The sequence below is a fragment of the Chiloscyllium plagiosum genome, unplaced genomic scaffold, assembly GCF_037043375.1.
Source record: "Chiloscyllium plagiosum isolate Xiang-an unplaced genomic scaffold, Cpla_swu_hap1 HiC_scaffold_10, whole genome shotgun sequence".
Classification (NCBI taxonomy): domain Eukaryota; kingdom Metazoa; phylum Chordata; class Chondrichthyes; order Orectolobiformes; family Hemiscylliidae; genus Chiloscyllium; species Chiloscyllium plagiosum.
Window position 1 is genome coordinate 41,653,069 of NW_028270148.1, and position 19,916 is coordinate 41,672,984.

The 19,916-nt window shown below is 39.1% G+C and overlaps 1 protein-coding gene across 5 annotated transcripts in view; it reads right to left on the reverse strand.

The window, feature by feature from the left end:
• The window catches only part of eml4 (EMAP like 4), a 301,178-nt gene that overhangs the window by 57,404 nt on the left and 223,858 nt on the right, over window positions 1-19,916 (reverse strand). For all 5 annotated transcript variants that reach the window (XM_043695706.2, XM_043695701.2, XM_043695705.2 and 2 more), the window contains 5 exons: window positions 14,576-14,645; window positions 10,277-10,387; window positions 7,644-7,739; window positions 6,293-6,427; window positions 3,082-3,217 (listed from right to left, as the gene is read on the reverse strand). In XM_043695706.2, the coding sequence (XP_043551641.1) occupies window positions 3,082-3,217; window positions 6,293-6,427; window positions 7,644-7,739; window positions 10,277-10,387; window positions 14,576-14,645 (548 nt within the window). The remainder of the gene's footprint in view (window positions 1-3,081; window positions 3,218-6,292; window positions 6,428-7,643; window positions 7,740-10,276; window positions 10,388-14,575; window positions 14,646-19,916) is intronic.

The window sequence follows — 19,916 nt, forward strand, 5'->3', positions numbered from 1 at the left end:
CTTTTCTGAAACCCCTCCAGTTTACTAATATCCTTCCAATAACAGGGTAACCAGAAGTGCATACAGTCACTTCAGAAGAAGGCCTCACCAACATCCTGTACAACCTCAACATGACATTCCGATTCCTATAGTCTGAGCAATGAAGGCAAGCATGCTAAAGGTGGTTAAGCACCTTCTTAACCACCCTGATGCAAATTTCCAAGAATTATGTACCTGAACCCTGAGGTCTCCATAACATTAGCCATGGCCCCTACAATTATCTGATAAGTCCTGCCCTTATTTGATTTACAAAAATTGAATATCTCACATTATCCAAATTAAATGCCATCTGCCACTCCTCAGCCCACTGACCCAATTGATCAAGATCTCTTTGAAATCTTAGATAGCGTCCTTCACTGTCCACTGCACCAATTTTGGTGACATCTGCAAACTTAGTAACCACGCCTCCTATATTCTCATCCAAATCACTTATTTAAATGACAACTGGAAGTGGACCCAGTACCACTGGTCACAGGCCTCTAGTCTGAAAAACAACCCTCCACCACTGCCCTCTGTCTCCTACCATAATGCCAATTTTGTATCCAAATGGCAAGCTGACCTTGAATCCCATTAGTCAGTCTACCCTGCAGAACCATATCAAAGACTTTACTAAAGCCCAAGTAAACAAAGTCCACGACTCTGCCCTCATCAATCCTTTTGGTTACTTCCTCAAAAAACTTAAGTTTGAGAGACCGATTTCCTTTACACAAAATCATGTTGATTATCCCGAATCAAACCTTACCTCTCCAAATGCATATAGATCCTATCTTTCAGGATCACTTCCAACAACTTAACCATCACCAATGTCAGACTCACAGGTCTATAGTTTCTAGGGTTTTTATTTCAGCCTCTCAAATAAAGGCACAACGTTAGCCACTCACCAGTCCTCCAGCATCTCACTCGTGATTATGGATGATACAAATATTTCTGCTCTGGGCTCTGCAATTTCCTCCCTAATTTCCCACAATGTCTTGGGCTACACTTGATCAGGTCCTGGAGATTTACTAACTTTTATGTTTTCTAAGAACTCCAGCATTTCCTCTTCTGTAATTTCAAAAATTTCAATTATTTATTTCTGAAGTTCTCTAGCCTCCATAGCTTTCTCCATAGTAAAAACTGGCAAAACATTTGTTTACTATTTCTCCCATATCCTGAGGTTCAACACAAAGACGACCTAATTGATCTTTAAGAGGCCCTTCTTGCTCTCTCTCTAGTTGCTCTTTTGCTCTTAATGTACTTATAGAATTTCTTTGTATAATCTTTAACCTTACCTGCCAATGCTACCTCATATCCCCTCTTTGCCCTCCTGATTTCCCCTCTTAAGAATGCCCCTACACTCTTCATACTGTCGAAGAGATTGTCTATATTTAATATGATTCCTTTTTATTCTAGCCTAGAACCTCAATATCTTTATTCATCCATTGCTCTTTAAACTTAGTTTTCACTCTAGCAGGAACAGAATGCCTCTGAACTAGTTATCAGACTTTTGAAGGCCTCCCACTTGTCAGTCATCCCTTTACCTGCAAACTGTCTACTCCAATCAACTTTTGGACATTCTTGTCTCATACCATTTAAAATTTGCCTGACTTCAATTAAGAACTTTAACTTTTACGGAAGGCTTATCCTTTTCCTTAACTATTTTCAAACTAATAGAATTATGATCACTAGCCCCAAAGTGTTTCCCTACTAACATTTCAGTCACTTGCCCTGCCTTATTTCCCCAAAGAAGGTCAAGTTTTGCTTCTTCTCTAGTAACAAGATTTACATATCGATAAAGAAATTTTTCTTGAACATAGTCAACAAATTCCTCACCATCCAAACCTTTGACTGGGACTGTCATAGTGTTAATCCTTGAAAAACTAAAATCCCCTATTTCAAATCTATTATTCCGACACAGATCTGAGATCTCTCTAAATATTTGCACCTCAATTTCCTTCTGACTACTGGGAGGCCATTAATACAATCCTATCAAGGCGATCATCCCGTTTCTATTTCTAATGCCAACATATATATTTTTACTGGATGATCCTTCAGAAATATCCTCTCTAATTACAGTAGTAATGTATTCCTTAACCAAAAATGCCACTCCCCTCCTCTCTTTCTATCCTTCCTATAGCATCTAAAACCCAGACCATTGAGCTGCCCTTCTCTCAGCCAGTTTTCTGTGATAGCTATGATGGCCCATTCCCACATTCCAAAATATGCTGAGTTAATCAGCTTTACTTGCAAGAACCTTTGCACTAAAATAAATGCAGTTTAATTCTTCAAAGTTACCTCATTCTCTGACTTTCTCTTGTCCAATCAATTTGCTCTTTTAAGATTCAGAACTATCTTCACCTGTCTTTCTATTTTCGCTACTACTTTGGAACCCCTCAACCTCCACCCGCTAATAATTTACAGACTCCTGAAACAGAACTAGTAAATCTCCCTGCCAGGATTTTGGTACCTTTCCAAGGGTGAAACCCATCCCTTTTGAATAGGTCTTTTTACCCTAGCAGAGGTCCCAATAATCCAAGAATCTGAATCCCTGCACATTGCACCATCCCATCAGCCATTGACTTATCTGCCCTACCCTTTTATTCCTTCCCTCATTAGAACTTGGCATTAGGAGTAAACGAGAGATTAGTGCTTCTTAGGTTCTGTCATAAAATCATAAAATGGTTACAACACAGGAGACAGCCATGGAGTCTGGGATTTTGGTTGAAAGATATATTTGATTAATATGACTATGTCAAGCTGCTAGTAGACTAGTCTCTATTACTGATAAATACCTTTTATTCCATATTTTCTATTAAATTAACTGAACTTGTACTCTTCAGATGGCATGGTAAGATTTGAATTCATCTTGCTGGATTAATTTAGACTTCTGGATTATTAACACATTATTTTACACATACCTACTGCAAATATTCTTTTGAAAGTAATTTGCTTAAGCATGAGACATAGCATGGTAAAAAATAAATGTAACGAGTAATAGTTATTACATTACAGGTAAACCTGTATTAAGCTGAATCAGTTGTGTTAAAAGAAAACTGCACTTACCTTTGGTTCCTTTTCCCTGTGCAGTCTCCACAGTAGTTCTATTCCAAATTAGCATTATACCTCCAGAATCTCCAGTTAGCACATTGCCATTCTCCAAAAATGCTAAACACTGTATAAATTTTGGTTTTTCATATTTCTGAAAGACAAATATTGAAAAGGTTCTAGAGATAGGATTTTTGATCTGAACTTAGTTTCCACTATGTAAATAACTTACATTCTAGACGCGTTTTAGTTTATTACCAAATGCTATATTTTATTCTACAATGCATCTTGATAAAGTTAGTTTAGGTAAAATATAGCAAATTGACTTCCCTCATCTGATCATAGAACCTTAGCATCTGTTTGAAGCCTCTTCCAAACAGTTTTGCTGGGACCCAAAATGATAGTAGATGAATTTCTGCAATTCTGTGCTCCTTTATTATATCACAGTTTCCTATTCTTGCACATTTGTTTGACAATTCAACTTTGCATTGGGAGGACTGAGGTCAAGATGAGTTAAAACAATGTTAAAAGTATTTTAAGTATTACTGCGCAATGCTTCAAAATATCAAGAGCAAGGAAAACTGGGTTGAGCGGGATTTGGATTGGCTTCTGGCACATCCGAGAGGGGTACAAATTGAATCACTAGAATGGTGAGAGAATGAAATTAGTGGTATGGATTGAAGGCAATGGTTTCAAGTCTTTTCAAGACTTAGCTGGTGAAATTATGGTTCATCCAGGATTGCATACTGGACAAGCAGATTGACAGCATAGAAGCAGTGAGTGGACAGATTAAGATACATGCTTAATATGGTACAGCTGACTGCACTTCTTTAGATAATGTAACCAAGTGACAGAATGCAAATGAGGAAGAGGTATAAAATCAAAGGGACAAGAGAGATAATGGAGGAGTGGCAGGAAGAGAACCCACTTTTCAGATAGTGTTCCAGTTTTGTTTAGCAAGAGTGAAATCAAATGAGGGCAATACCACGGAGCTGGAAAATGAAAGACAACAGTTTAAAGAGAATGGGATTTAAAAATTTTTTTTCATCCAGAGGATGGTGGGTTTCTGGAAGTCTCAGGGTCTCTTTCCATGTTGTGATACTCTATAACCTTTCTTGGATCAAAGAGCAAAGATGCCAATGAGGATATAACATCTCATGGCTGCAGTTACAGAAATTGTCATATGTGACTTTGGTCAGGGCTATTTCAATGCAATCAGAGGGTTGGTATCTGTTTGGAGCAATTCAAACAGAGCTTCTGGAAAGAATGCGAGGCAAAATTTACGAGGCAAAATATATCTAAGAACTTTGAAGGGCATAGATTGGAGATGGAAACAATAGTTTAGAAGGGTAGATGTTGAGGTTTGAAGATATTACTAACACTGAGTTGAGGGAAACATTTTGCATCACAGCTAGCAAGAAGGTAAATCTGAATTACAGTAGCGCAGAGGGAAGAGAGTCAAGGTAGTTATAAGAAGCAAGATCAGCTCAGACAGAATATGACAGCTGATACAAAGAAAGCTAGAGAAAGCTCTCAATCCAAGACTACGAAAATAGGGGGGGACTTGGTTGATGATGGCAAAGGGAGAATGCAGAGACAAATGAACAGATTACTTTGATATTAATGACAAGTAAATTCATTAATCTCAGTGTGTAGATGGGAGAATGAATGAGGTTTTAGGAAGCAATTGCTCGTGAAGAAAATTTGCAGGATGAGCTACCTTCTCTGTTCATGACAATAGTGTTGAGTAGCTTTGATAGAATAAAAAAAAAGGCAACATTGCCCAGCTAGCAACCATACTGCACTGCTTGGGCTAAAGGAGACAACCAGAGTGGGAGACAGACAGCAATTAAACTGGAGACAAAGGCATCAAAAGTGGAGGCATAGGAGTGTTTGAGCAATTTGAAGAATGTAGGAATATCAAGACAAATGACTTATCGATGGTTAAACCTTTAGTACATTAATTTTCTCTTTAACTGCATTTCTGCCAGTACTGTCTTGATGAGTATAAGGACATTAGTTTTTAATATCTATGACTTTGGAGCCCAGAAGGGATGTTTCAAGAACATTGTTTTCAAACCAAAGACAGGCTCAACCTGCAACAGAATGTTCATACCAGTCTGACAAGAAAATAGTTAAACTACAGTTGAAAATGCCAAGATTACTACAGCATTTTCAGTTTGTGAAAATAACTTGAAGTATAAAGGAGGAACTATTCAGATTTTACATTTTTTTCTAATTAGTCTTTCTAACATTCAAGGTTAGAGATCTACTGACAGGAAAGTTTCTTTCTTCTGTGGTAGAAAAAATACAGGAGAAAGTGAGGTCTGCAGATGCTGGAGATCAAAGTTGAAACTTTATTGCTGGAACAGCACAGCAGGTCAGGCAGCATCCAGGGAACAGGAGATTCGACGTTTCGGGCACAGGCCCTTCTTCAGGAATGAGCAGAGAGTGTTCAGCAGGAGAAGATAAAAGGTAGGGAGGAGGGACTTGGAGGAGGTGAGGTCACCCTCACCTTGACCTCTTTCCACCTATCACATTTAGCAGTCTTCTTCTTGACCTGCAGTCTTCTTCTTGACCTCTCCGCCTCCATCCTACTCCGACCTATCACCCTCACCTTGACCTCTTTCCACCTATCACATTTCCAACTCCCCTCCTCCAAGTCCCTCCTCCCTACCTTTTATCTTCTCCTGCTGAACACTCTCTGCTCATTCCTGAAGGAGGGCCTGTGCCCGAAACGTCGAATCTCCTGTTCCCTGGATGCTGCCTGACCTGCTGTGCTGTTCCAGCAATAAAGTTTCAACGTAGAAAAATTACAACCAAACTCAAAGATAGCTGATTCAAGAATTAACACTTCTTAACAATTGTTTATTTAGCAGAAGGAATAAGGTTTCTTCAGTTCATTTTTGAATATTGTAAGCAAATTATGTCAAATTCTTAGAAATGAATCAGCCATGTACAATAAGTAACAAGGATTCTTGGCTACAAACAGGACTTGCCTTCCGCTTTGCTCTGCTCTTGCAAATCTTGACTACATCAATTTCCAGTTCCCAAGCCCTGAAATTTTTAATTTATATCAGCTTGTGAAGAGTTATGCCCTATATCCTCTGTTGGGGATTAACACAATTTAGTTTTCACTCGCAAAATTACTTTGTTTCTTAACTTGGACACAAGATAGTATGGAACACAGTATTCTTGAAGTGCTTCGTTGGTGTGTGTCAAAACTTACCCCAAAGATTCCCTGTTTTCTAGCAAGTGAGTTTCCATTCCATGTCCAGAAAAAGACATGTGATTTACCACAAGTTACTATTGTGTTGGGGTCTGTAGGGTGAAAATCAGCAGCAAGTACTGACTCATTGGTACTCTGTTAGACAAAACGTATTGCATTAATCATATGAGCTGGCAAATAAAAATAAATCTCTTTTCTTAGTCACATGAAAATCAGGATTCCTGTACAGGAAACTTTAATTCTCTCTCACTGATACATGATGCAAACTACATTAGCTTGACAAAACGTCCGACTTGAATTTTTAACTTTTCTATTATACAATATTTCTACAATGAAATAATTAGCATTCTTTACAGCGTATTATTTTACTTTTTTTAAAAAAATACTAAACTGAAGAAAATTCTAGAAAATGGAACAGTTTTCTTTACATGAACTGAGTTTCCGGCTACCAATGAGATTATTTCTTTCTCCAATTCAAAAAGAATAACCTATTTTATCCAAGTGAAATTTTAATTTTTTTAAAAAAAAAACCTTGCAGAGACAGGATGTTTCCCCTGGCTGCTGACTCCAGAACCTGGGGACATAATCTCAGGATAAGGGGCAATGTACTTAAGGCTGAGATGAAGAGGAATTTCTTCATTCAGAGTGTGATGAATCTTTTGAATTCTCTACCCCAGAGGGCTGTAGAAGCTCAATCATTACACAGGTTCATGACTGAAATCAATAAGCTTCTGCAGACTACAGATAAGAAGTGGTATGGGGATGGTGAGAGACAGTAGCAAAAAGCATTTGAGAGATGAATATCCATGATCTCAAATGGTGGGGACAGGCTCAATGAGCTCATGAACAACTCCTGCTGCTATTGAGGTGAGAAGTTTGCCTGACAACATCTCAGAATCTTGCAGCACTAATGGAGAACCATTCAGTTTATTCTTCTTTTGCTTGCTATTTGATGGAGTTGCTCAAGTTAGTTTGTGAACACCTATGTCCTAGTGGGATTTATGAAATTCACTTACAAGTTGCAGAATTTGTCTGCTTCTTAAATTAGAGGAAAAGCAGCATGGCTACATTTCTCAAAAGTTGAATACAACAGTATTATTCTAATCCAGCAACCTAGACTTTTATTGATTAGCAAGTATGAACTAGATCAAGTCCACATTTACCACGATGGGTACTGCCAATTTTAATATTTCACTGTAAATGCAAAATCAGGTCAAGTTTACTAAACTTTCATGGATGTTGAACTGCAACAATGAGAATATTTCACTCATTTAAATCAGCAACTTCATGATGTATACTACAAAATGAGAATGACCAAATACGTTTATTTCTGTGAAGCTCACACACATACCTTTATTTCAGCGATTTTGGACTTTTTCTGCCATTCCCACACAGTAAGCATGTGTTCATTGGAGTCATCGACTACACACAAATGAGTACCTGAGTCCTAATGTTTCAAAAACAAAATAAAAGCACTTGAACACATGTAATGTCAGCCTTATAAAGTTTAATAGTAAAAGATACATAGACAAAGTGAAAACACAAATATATTCAGTACTGGTCAGAAGTTGACATTTGTGTGTGCAAATTTCAAAGTCAAACATAATATTAATGCTGCTTTGTGTTAGATTCAAGACATACACTCCAGATTTGTTTACAGATGTAGAAGCAGGCTTCTGTGCTTTAACTAAGCTTCCACACTCTCAGCTTCCTATGTCGTCTGAAGTCAATTTTTGTTTGAACTAATTTCTTTGATGTCTCTTGTGATGTTTTACTATGACAGAATCTTAAAACAATTTGTTATGAGACAAGCTGCGTGGAAATTTAAATCATAATACATTTAGATTGGAATTGAAGGTAGACAAGTCCCCGGGCCCGATAGCCACATCCATGGGTCTTAAAGGAAATGGCAAGATGTAACTTGTGGGGTGCCACAGCGTTCAGTCCTTGTTCCCCAATTATTTACAATGTAAATGATTTGGATGTACGATAGCCAAATTTTCAGATGAAACTAAAATACGTAGGTAAGTAAGTTGCAGTAATGAAACAAGAAATTTAAAAATGGATATGAATAGATAAGTTGAAGGGACCGAAAGGTGGCAGATGGAGTTTAATTTGGATAAGTGAGAGGTTATAATTTTGGTCAGAAAAATAAAGGAAATTATCTAAATGGAGAGAAACTTCAGAGTTTGGACAAATTTGACTGTTGCTGCTTTACACACCTCCCTCCCTAGCCCTACCTACTGAAAGGCCATTCCCCTCAACAGTATCCAAAGCGGTACACCTGTTTTATAGGTGAAAGGTTACCAGAGATGCCTACACTGTCTGCCTAGTCCTGTTGTTCCACTCCATTGACACCCATTCCTCTCCTGCCTGTGGAGCCTTATTCTTAGAGTGACCACTTCCCTGTGCATGTTATCCACATCCATTTCAGACTCATGGATGCATCACAGTGTCCCCCAAGTACTGCTCCAGCTCTGAAACTCATACTTCCAAGAGCTGCAGTTGGCAGCAACTTTTGCAAACCTTCTTACTCTGGTTACTGGAAATCTTCCCAGTTTTGCACAGAGTAAGAGGAGTATGTCGTGGCTTTGTGCTCTCCTGCTAGGACTACTCCTTTAAATTAAACCTTTTGGAAAATTCTTAATATCAAATAATATCACTCTAATAATACAATATTACTACTCTATGGTCTTATTTCCTGGACCTCGTGACTATAGGACATAATACTTACAAACTATAAACCATAAAATAAAAGACCTTACAAGTTATGAACCATAAAGAAGGAAAAACAAAAGCTCAAAGCATCTCTTTCACTCTGCACCAAATTCCCACTGTAGCTACATACACATTCTCTGGCTGTGCTCTTCCAAACTGCTTGTGTGCAAACTGTTTCTGGTCTGATATGGTTTATAGAATACTTCCACATCAGGATAGTTCCACATCAGGGATGAAATTGAATCTACTTGTATCCATGCCAGTAAAATACACTGCTGGGGTAACAACTTCATACTGTTTCTGAATTAGGTTACGTCATGCTATTTAATTTAAATCTTATTGTTGGGATGCTTGACATTACCCGTAAGAATATCAATCAGAAGATACTGGATCAGTAAACAACTAAAAACTGTAGATGTTGGAAATCAGAAAGCAAAACAGAAATTGCAGGAAAAACTTAAGAGTCCTCAGCAAAATGTTCTGAAGGAGGATCACTGGACCAGAAATATTAACTCTGCATTCTCTCCATAAATGCTGCTGGGTCTGCTGAATTTTTCCAGCAATTTCTGTTTTTGTTACTGGATCACTGCTAGAAGGAATGACCTGAGCTGATTTTATGTTTCCTTGACCTTGCATTCAATTTTGTTTGGCCATGTCCAAGGTGGAGATCAATTTTTACAGTAGAGAGTTAGAGCTGAAAGCCTGGATCATTCTGGTCTGTACAATTTAATGTCCACTGGACTATTTTTGTCTTTTTTGCTGATGTCCTTTATGGTTACATCAAAGTATTTCAGATGGAAGAAGGCAAAATCAACAGTAATTTCTATCAATACATGTGCAGAAGCATTTTCCAATCAGACTTGCCAGCATAAATAATAGTTCCAAGTTGATTTTGACTTAGAGCAACTTTTCCTCTACATCAAATCTGGATATACTGAACAAACATTGTGAAGAATGAATCATTGTTTAAAATATTCAATTTCAAATTTACTGTTCTGCATAGCATCAATTAAAGTAACTAATATCTTTGAACAAAGGTATCAAGAAAAATAAATTATTTATTTTCAAAAGTGACTGTTTCAGCATTTATAACTCTTGACTTATGAGCATGATTAGACAGTACTATTAAATTATCTTTCCATTCGGTGAATACTCAAAGCAAAAGTAGTTCATCCCCAGAAGCAATTGACACGAATGCAAATATAAAACATGCTGCTGTAAAATATGCTGCAATAAATTGAAGTACATTAATGCTTCCATACTTACTGCTTTTGAGAAGGCCAATGAACCAACACCTCGTTCAAAAGTTCCAAGACCAATTATTTGTAGGGTTGCTAGGCTAACTGAATCCCACACTCGCACATGAGGCTGTAGGGGCTGAATAGAAAAAAAGGCTTAAGTATTGAAATGAACAATTGCTTATTTTGCAAACGTATTTTCCACAGTCAAAGTAGAACTACTAAGTGGATAAAGTGGTCACACAAGTGAATAAGGTGGCCAAGAAGACATATGGCATTCTTATGGCATAGAGTATAAAAATTGGCAAGTTATGCTGCAGCTATATAAAATGTTAGTCAGGCCACTTTTGGAATATCGTGTGCAGTGCTGGCCACCACACTACCAAAAGGATGTGGAGGCTTTAGATAGGGTTCATAAACAGTTTACTAGGATGTTGACTGGCTTGGAGAGTATCAGTAATGAGGAGAGACTGGACAAAGTTGGTTTGTTTTCACTTGAATGTTGAAGGATGAGGGGCAACCTGACAGGCATTTACAAAATTATGAAAGACTTGAATACAATGGATAGTCGGAATCCTTTTTCCCCAGGGTTGAAATGTCAATTACTAGGGGACATAGGTTTAAGGGAAAAGGGGGTAAGTTTAAAGGAGATGCGAGGGCCAATATTCTTAAAAAAAGACAGTAGTCAATGCCTGGAGTGTACTGCCAGAGATGGATACAATAGCAATGTTTAAGGGGCATTTTGAAAGATGCACAAGTTGGCAGGAAATCGAGGGATGTTGACCATGTCCAGGCATAATATTTTTAGTTTAGAAAAGCATGGGTAAGCACAGTCCTGGTGAACCAAAGGGCCTGTTCCTGTGCTGTGCTTTGTTCTTTAAGGTGCATAAACAAAATGACTGCATGAGATACAAATGATTCCTTGAAAATGTAGAACACTATGAAAAATAATATTTTGCTCTCTGAATAACCCAGTAAATTTATTTAGCTAAATCACAGACCAGGATAATTTCAGTTTAATCCCTTATTTATATTGAGTCAATTGGCAGCTTGGAAGCATTGTAACAAACTTCAAAAATTTTTTTGAGTTAGGTAACTCAAATTCCCAATTGTTCTTGTGCAATCCTACATGAAATCACAGTCTAAAGAAGTTTGCAGATGACACCAAAATTGGAGACTTAGTGGACAGCAAAGGTTACCTCAGAGTACAACAGGACCTTGATCAGATGGGCCAATGAGTGATAGGTGGAGTTTAATTTAAATAAATATGAGGTGCTGCATTTTGGAAAGGCAAATCTTAGCAGGACGTATACACTTAATGGTAAGGTCCGAGGGAGTGATGCTGAATAAAGAGACCTTGGAGTGCAGGTTCATTGCTCCTTGAAAGTTGAGTCCCAGGTAGATAGGATAGTGAAGGCGGCGTTTGGTCAGTGCATTGAGTATAGGAGTTGGGAGGTCATGTTGTGGCTAGACAGGACATTGGAAAGGCCATTTTTGGAATATTGTGTGCAATTCTGGTCTTCCTGCTATAGAAAGGACGTTGTGAAACTTGAAAGGGTTCAGAAAAGATTGACAAGGATGTTGCCTGGATTTGAGCTATAGAGAGAGGCTGAACAGGTTGGGGCTATCTTCCCTGGTACATTGGAGGCTGAGGGGTAGCCTTATAGGAGGTTTATAAATCATGAGGAGCATGGGTCGAATGAATAGCCAAGATCTTTTCCACGAAGTGGGCGAGTCCAAAACTAGAAGCCATAGGTTTAAGGTGAGAGAGGAAATATTTTAAAGTGATCCAAGGGATAACTTTTCACGCAGAGGGTAGTACATGCATGGCATGAGCTGCCAGATGAAGTTGTGCAGGCTGGTACAATTCCAACATTTAAAAGGCATCTAGATGGGTAAATGAATAGGAAGAGTTTGAGAGAGACATGGGCCAAATGCTGGCAAATGGAACCAGATTAATTTAGGATATCTGGTTGGCATAGACAGGTCGTACCGAAAGGTCTGTTTACATGCTGTGTATGTTTATGACAATTATATGGGGTAAGCCATTTAAGACTGAGGGGAGGAGAAATTTCTTCACCCAGAGAGCAGTGAGCCTCTGGAATTCTCTACTACAAAGTGATTGAAGCAAAGATGTTGAATGTTTTCAAGAACAAGATAGATATGGTTCTTAAGGCTTAAGGGATCAAAGGGTATGAGGAGAAAGTGAGAACAGACTGAGTTGGATGATCAGCCAAGATCATATTGAATGGTGGAACATGCTTGAAGGGTTGAATGGCTTACTCCTGCTTCTACTTTCTAGGTTTCTATGAAACCTAGAAGATTATTGTCAAGTTTGGCATTTGTATACCCATTGCAAGGGATCAATATGTTGGACTCTCAACTAAGTTTAATCCAAGAACAACAGATGTACAGGAGAGGATGTTGCGAAGAATAGTAGTAAAATGGATAGGAATGAAGGCTGAAACAAATTAGCACAAAATGCAACTTAAGAAACTGATATGCATGATTAAATGCGAAATATTAGAAACATTACTGAGCATAGAGAGTTACTTAGTTGACTGATTGAGATGCACCCAAAGACTACACCTGCATGTCAGATCAGTACCTGAACATTGCCATAAATAAGTCCAAACTAATTTACACATTAGAGTCTGTAAGAGATTGTAGAGTTGAAGTCAGACAACATGGAGTGAATTGAAAGCAAGGATGAGGTTAAGGAGGACAGGGATAATGGGCAAGTCAGACAGCATATGGGCAGCAATGCTTAACCTAAGATGGAGTTTGTAACAAATGAATGATTTGAGGTCAGAAAGAAAGAGATCAGAGCCAATTATCAAATGTATGGGTAAAGATCTAATTGGAGATGGGGATTGATGTAAGATCAGAAATCAGCAATTCGGAGCAGGTAGAATGCTTACAACAGACCAAAAGACAACAAGGAGTGATAGAGACAAATAAATAATAGGTACAGAAAACAGTCTATACTGCTCACCTAGTTATGAGGAAGGAAATTAAATAATTAGAGTGGGCACCCCCTACGGGTTACTCTAATCCTTTCTCTTCCCTACAAGATATTAGTATACAGAAACTGAATAAAAGGGAAAGAGAAGTTTTCTTCTGCAGCAAGGTTTTCAGAGATTTCCTGACCAAAAGAAATAATCTGTATTACTTTCACTGCAATTGACCCCTTTCACAATTGTTTAAAATATTCACGGACAAAGCTTTTGTGAATTGGTACTGGCTCACTGAATACTTTCCGTAGCTTCCACCTTTCTGAAATAAATTTAATTCAGTCTAAGAGACCCTTACAGTTAGAGTTCACTTTACTGTTGGACTGCACTGGCTTTCATTTCTGTATCCAGAGTATAGTTCAACCAACCACACATGCAAAATTAAAATGTAACAGCTTAATTTTACAGCAGAGCATCATATTTCGTGCCAGATAATAGAGAATAAACTTTAAGATGAGACATATTATGAAAATTGTAGAATCGTAGAGAACAGAAAAGACCCTTCAGTTCATTGACTCTGTACCACCAAAAAAGAACTGTTCTAGAACATTAGTCTCACTTTCCCACTCTAGATCTATAGCCTTGAATGTATGAGCACTTTAAGTGCTCATCCAAGTACTTTTTAAAGCTAAAGTTTCCAGCCTCAACAATCCTCCCTCGCAGGGTATTCCAGACTTCCACCATCCTCTTTTCCTCAAATCCCCTCTAAATCTCTTGCCTCATACTTGAAAACTATGCTCCCTAGTTACTGACCTTCATCTAAAGAAAAAAGCTGCTTTCTATGCTCCTTATAATCTTATCCACCCCGTCAGGTCTTCTCTCAACCTTCCATACTCCTAAGAAAACCATCCAAGATTATCCACTGTTTCTTCATAACTGAAATACGCCATCCCAGGCAACATTCTGTTGAATCTCCTTTGAACCCCCGTCCAGCGCAATCAGATCCTCCCTTTAATTTGATATCCAGAACTACATACTGTACTCCAAAAACAGAGTTCTGTTCAGCTCCAACACGATCTCCCTGATATTATAATCTATGCTACAACTGATAAAGGCAAACCTCCCATATGCCTCCTTAACTATCCTTTTCTATTCTCTCATGGAACATGAGCATTGCTGATTGCTAATGCTCATCCCTAGCTGCCCTTGAACAAATGGTGGTGAGCTAGCTTCCCGAACTGCTGCAGTCCAAGGGACGTAGGTTGACTCGCAATGCCCTTAGGGAGGAAATCCCAACATTTTGACCCAGCAATACTGAAGGAACAGCAATATATTCCTGGCTGAATACATTTTAAAGCAATAACAGTACTTACTCTTCCATCTTTATCTACACCAGCTATCTGTCCTGTTGCAATCTTGATTTTGTCTGGATGAACTGCAAGGCTGCAATAAATTAGTCGAAACAGCATTAAGTACCTTAACACATTCTGCAAAAAAAAAGTTTTCATTTAGTATGCAATCATTTGCTGTGGGATAGTTTTTGTTCAGTGAACACAACTGTCAATCTTGGCTCTAGCTGAAATACGAGTGTCCAAGAATTACACTTCTAAATGCATCAAAGTCAATAGAATAAAATCCTGAAGGAAAGTTCTTTTTCATTTGACATCAAATTTAATCCACAGCTTTCTGATCCCTTGGGGAACACCAATTTTCTTGCAAGTCAATATCATAGTGATTCAACAGTTAGCAATTCTAGCTGGAATTTTCTGCCACTTACAACTGTTTTTCTACTTTTTAAATTGCTTTGAAGCAAATTTCCAGTAACAGAACTCTAATTTAAGATTAGAAAAGTTCAGCCAATCCTTGTTACATCATCATCATTTGGTCGTATCTTTAAAATAGCAGCTTAAGCTTTCACTCTCTTCATCACAGACAACTATCATTTCAGTTCGTTCTACTTAGAGGATCCACGCCAGAGACTTGCTGAGGCCACATACAAAAAATACTAGGTGGGACAGTGCCTCAGCAGTTAGTACTGCTGCCTCACAGCATCAGGATCCCACGTTCAATTCCAGCCTCGGGCAACTGTCCATGTGGAGTTTGCATGTTCTCCCCCTTGTCTGTGTGGGTTTTCTTCCACAGTCCGAACATGCTCAGGTTAGGTGGGGTGGCAAGATAAAATTGTCCCACAATGTCCAGGGACATGCAGACCATGAGCCATGGTAAAGCAGACTTCTGGAGATAGGATAGGGAGTTGGGTCTGGAGCGAATGTTTGGAGGACTGGTGCAGATCCAATGGGCTGAATGACCTCTTCTTACACTAGGGATTCTATGCTGAACAGATCTTTACTATTTTACTGTTTCGAATACTTTTCAACTTAGTTGATTTGTAAAGCATGTACGTTGTTGTGTATCTATAATCCACAAGCCTGATATTACCCTACATGTTTCCAACACATTGTCGCTGGTTACACATTCAACAGTACTAAATAGGGTCAGGATGGGAAAACTTGCACAACCATAAGTATGATGCCGAGATGTGTGTCACTCATGCTGCAACACAATTTTAGTTCCAAGTATCACAAATTTTGTGCAATGTCACATTGTAATCCTGGCACAGTAATTTACTGAGAATTGGACTATGACAAGCTTATTAAATTTTTGTTGGGATTTCTTGTACACCAGGATGAGCAGCAGTATTCCACACCGCCCTGTGGCCCAACATTTCAACTTCTCCTCCCACTCAGCCGAGGACATGCAGATCCTGGGCCTCCTTCACCGCCGCTCACTCACCACTCGACGCCTGGAGGAAGAACGCCTCATCTTCCACCTCGGAACACTTCAACCACAGGGCATCAATGTGGACTTCACCAGTTTCCTCATTTCCCCTTCTCCTACCTCACCCCAGTTCCAAACTTCCAGCTCAGCACTGTCCCCATGACTTGTCCTACCTGCCTATCTTCCTTTCCACCTATCCACTCCACCCTCCTCTCTGACCTATAACCTTCATCTCACCCCCATTCACCCATTATACTTTTTGCTACCTTCCCCCACCCTCCTCTCTGACCTATCATCTCCATCCCCACCCCCATTCACCTATTGTACTCTATGCTACTTTCTCCCAACCCCCACCCTCCTTTCATTTATCTATCTACCCTGCAGGCACTCTGCCTCTATTCCTGAAGAAGGGCTTTTGCCCGAAACGTCGATTTTCCCGCTCCTCGGATGCTGCCTGAACTGCTGTACTTTCCAGCACCACTCTGATCTAGATTCTGGTTTCCTGCATCTGCAGTCATTGTTTTTACCGAGCAGCAGTATTCATCTGGTCCTAGCAAAAATTAATTTGACTACCTTTGTATGGCAGAACAGACTCAAAAGACTAAGTGGCTTACTTCTGTTCTTCCCACATACCAGAGCTGACAGCTCCTTGAAGTTTCCTTTTGAGACATCTGGCATTTGATTACCAACCAATGAGCCACTAGAAACATTTCCTCCTTATTAGCTATCAAAGCAGTGTATGATTTTCAACATCAATATTCTCTGAACCTCCTACACAAAAAGGAAAACAACCTCAGTTTTCCCAGAAACAAAAACAAAATCTGCTGAAAAATCTCAGCAGGTTTGGCAGCATCTGTGGAGAAAAATCAATTACGATTTCAGGTCCAGTGACATCCCTTCACAACTGAATGGGCTTTTTCAGGTTTCTCACAATCGAAGTCCCTCATTTCATGTTTTCATGAAAACTCTTTCATCATTCCTCCAAGGCAATGAACACATTAAAAAAATGAAATCTCAAATGTAACACAATACTCCAGCAGAGGTCTGAGTGGGCAGGTTTAAACTCTACCGTCACTGATTCGTGACCTCTTTTGATGCAAGAATCTTGTGAAATAATTTCGGGTCCATATACATCGGGTATTGAGCGTCAGCCGAAACATGTGCAAGTTGTGTTGATTTCTAATTGGAAAATATAAAAAGTTGGCTGGCTCGATTTAAACAAGACCTCAAAAATATGCCTTTTAGGTTTGAACTCCTCCATCCTAGTGAAAAGACATCTGCTATTCACCTTATCTCTGCCCTCATAATTTTATAAAATCTGTATCATGTCAGCCCTCAATTTCATACATTCCAGTGAAAAAAGTCCCAGCCTACCCAGCCTCTCCTTATAACTCAAACCTTCCAGTCCCAGCAACATCTTTGTAAATCGTTCTGAAACCCTATCCAATTTAATGCTATCCTTCTTATAGCAAGGTGACCAGAACTGTATACAATACTCCAAAAGTGGCCTCACCAACATCCTGTACAACAACAACGTGACATCCCAACTCTGATACTCAATGGTCTGAGTATTGAAGGAAAGTGTGCTAAAATGCCTTCCTAATCACCCAGTCTGTGACACAACTTTCAAAGAACAGTATACCTGAACCATTCAGTCTGTCTGACAACACTTCCAAGGTCCTCCATTAACTGTAGGAGTCTGACCCCTGTTTATCTTACCAAAATGCAACATCTCGCATTTATCTAAATTAAACTCTGCCTGCCACTCCTCAGCCTGTTGGCCAAATTGATCCAAGATTGCTTTGTAATCTTGGATAATCTTCCTCACTGATGACCACACCTTCAATTGTGGGGTCATCTGCAAACTTACTAATTATACTTCCTAAATTCTCATCAAAATCATTGAAATAAATGACAAAGTGGACCCAGCATGGATCTTTGCGGAAAATCGGTGGTCATAGGCTTCCAGTCCAAAAACAATTCTCCACCACCACCCTCTGTCTCCTACCATCAAGCCAATTTTGTATCTAATGGGCTAACCAGTCTACCACTTGGAACCTCGTTAAAGGCTTTACTTAAGTAAATGTTAACAACATCGACCACTCTGCCTTCATTTATCTTTCTGGTCACATCCTCAAAAGACTCGATAATCGAGTTTGAGAGGCAAATTTCCCACACACAAAGCCACACTGACTGTTCCTAATCGGTCTCTGCCTCTCCAAATACACACAAATCCTATCTTTCAGAATCCCCTATCCAACAACTTATCTATCACTGATGGCAGAGTCACAGAGTTCCCAGGCTTCTCCTTACAGCCTTTCTTTAAAAAAGGGCACATCAACCACACTCCAGGCCTCTGGCACCTCATGTGTGGCTGTAGATTTCTGCTCGGGACCCTGCAATTTCTTCCCTAGCTTCCTGCAATGTCCTGGGATACATTCGATCAGGCCTTGGAGATTTATCCAACCTTATGTTTTTTAAAGACCTCCAGAACTTCCACTTCTGTAATATGGAAGGTTTTCAAGACATTTGTTTTCAACATTTATTTCCCCCAAGTTCCCTAGCCTCCATGTCTTTCACCACAGTTAATACTAACAAAATGTTTATTTAGTATCTTTCCTGTCTCCTGTGGTTCAACGCTCATTGAGTTTAAGAGGTCCTGTTCTCTCCCAAGTTGCTCTTCTTGTATTCGCAGAATCTCTTTGGATTATACTCTCATATCCCTCTTTTTGCCCTCCTGATTTCCCTCTTAAGAATGCCCATACTCCCCTTACACTCTTCTGGGAAATAACCTGATCCCAGCTGTCTGTTCCTGACATAGGCCTCTTTCTTATCATCGACCAGAGCCTCAATGTCTCTATTCACCCATTGTTCCATGATCCTATAAGCCTTTGCCTTCACGCTAACAGGAACATATGTTTTATCTCACTTTTGAAAATCTCCCACTTGACAGGCATTGCTGCAAACAGTCTATGCCAGCCATTGTTTGAAAGTTCCTGTCTCATACCATTGACATTGGCCTTACTCCAATTTAGAACTTTAACTTTTATACAAGGTCTATCCTTTTCCATAACTATTTTAAAACTAATAGAATTATGATCACTGCTCCCAAAATGCTCCTCCACAAACACTTCAGTCACTTGCCCTACCTTATTTCCCAAGAGATGTCCAAGTTTTGCTCCTTCTCTAATAGGTACTTCTACATATTTACCAAGGCAATTTTCTTGAACACAACTTCCTCCCAATCTAAGCCCTGAACAAATATATTGATCATTGTGGGGGAGAATGGAAAAAAAGAGCATATCACAGCAAAGTCCCAAGTTGATTGGTCAGTGAGTATCTACCTTAAGGATGTGTGCATATAGCTGGGTTAGTTCACTACTTTTAAAAAAAATGCATATAAATGTCTAGATTATTAAGAACCCCAGAAATTTTACTTATTTTAGCTAACTCTATGAAATGCATAGGAGAAAAAATGGATTGGTGAATAAGGTTGAGTGATCTGAGTTCCTAACAATTAATTTATAGAGAATAGTCTAAAGGCAGGCTAAGATTGTTAGGGGAGTTCAATTGTGTGAAACATCCCTCCAGGGAGGCATGTGGAATCATTAATGGCTCATGTGACCTACATGAACATGTGCAGAAAATGACTCATCTGTGAGAAGGCGTCCATTATCCCTTCTTATATTGACTAATGCATTTTCTGCATAAGAATACAAAAACTAGGAGCAGAAACAGGCAATATAGGTCCTTGAGCCTTCTCCACCATTTAAAATGATTATGGCTGATCCCATCGCGGCCTCAACTCCACTTTCTCGCCTGCTCTTCATTATCGTTCAACCCATCGATAATTAAAAATTTGTCTCCTTCTTAAATTTACTCCATGTCCTGGCATCCACCATACTGTCATGTAATGAATTCCACATATCCATGACA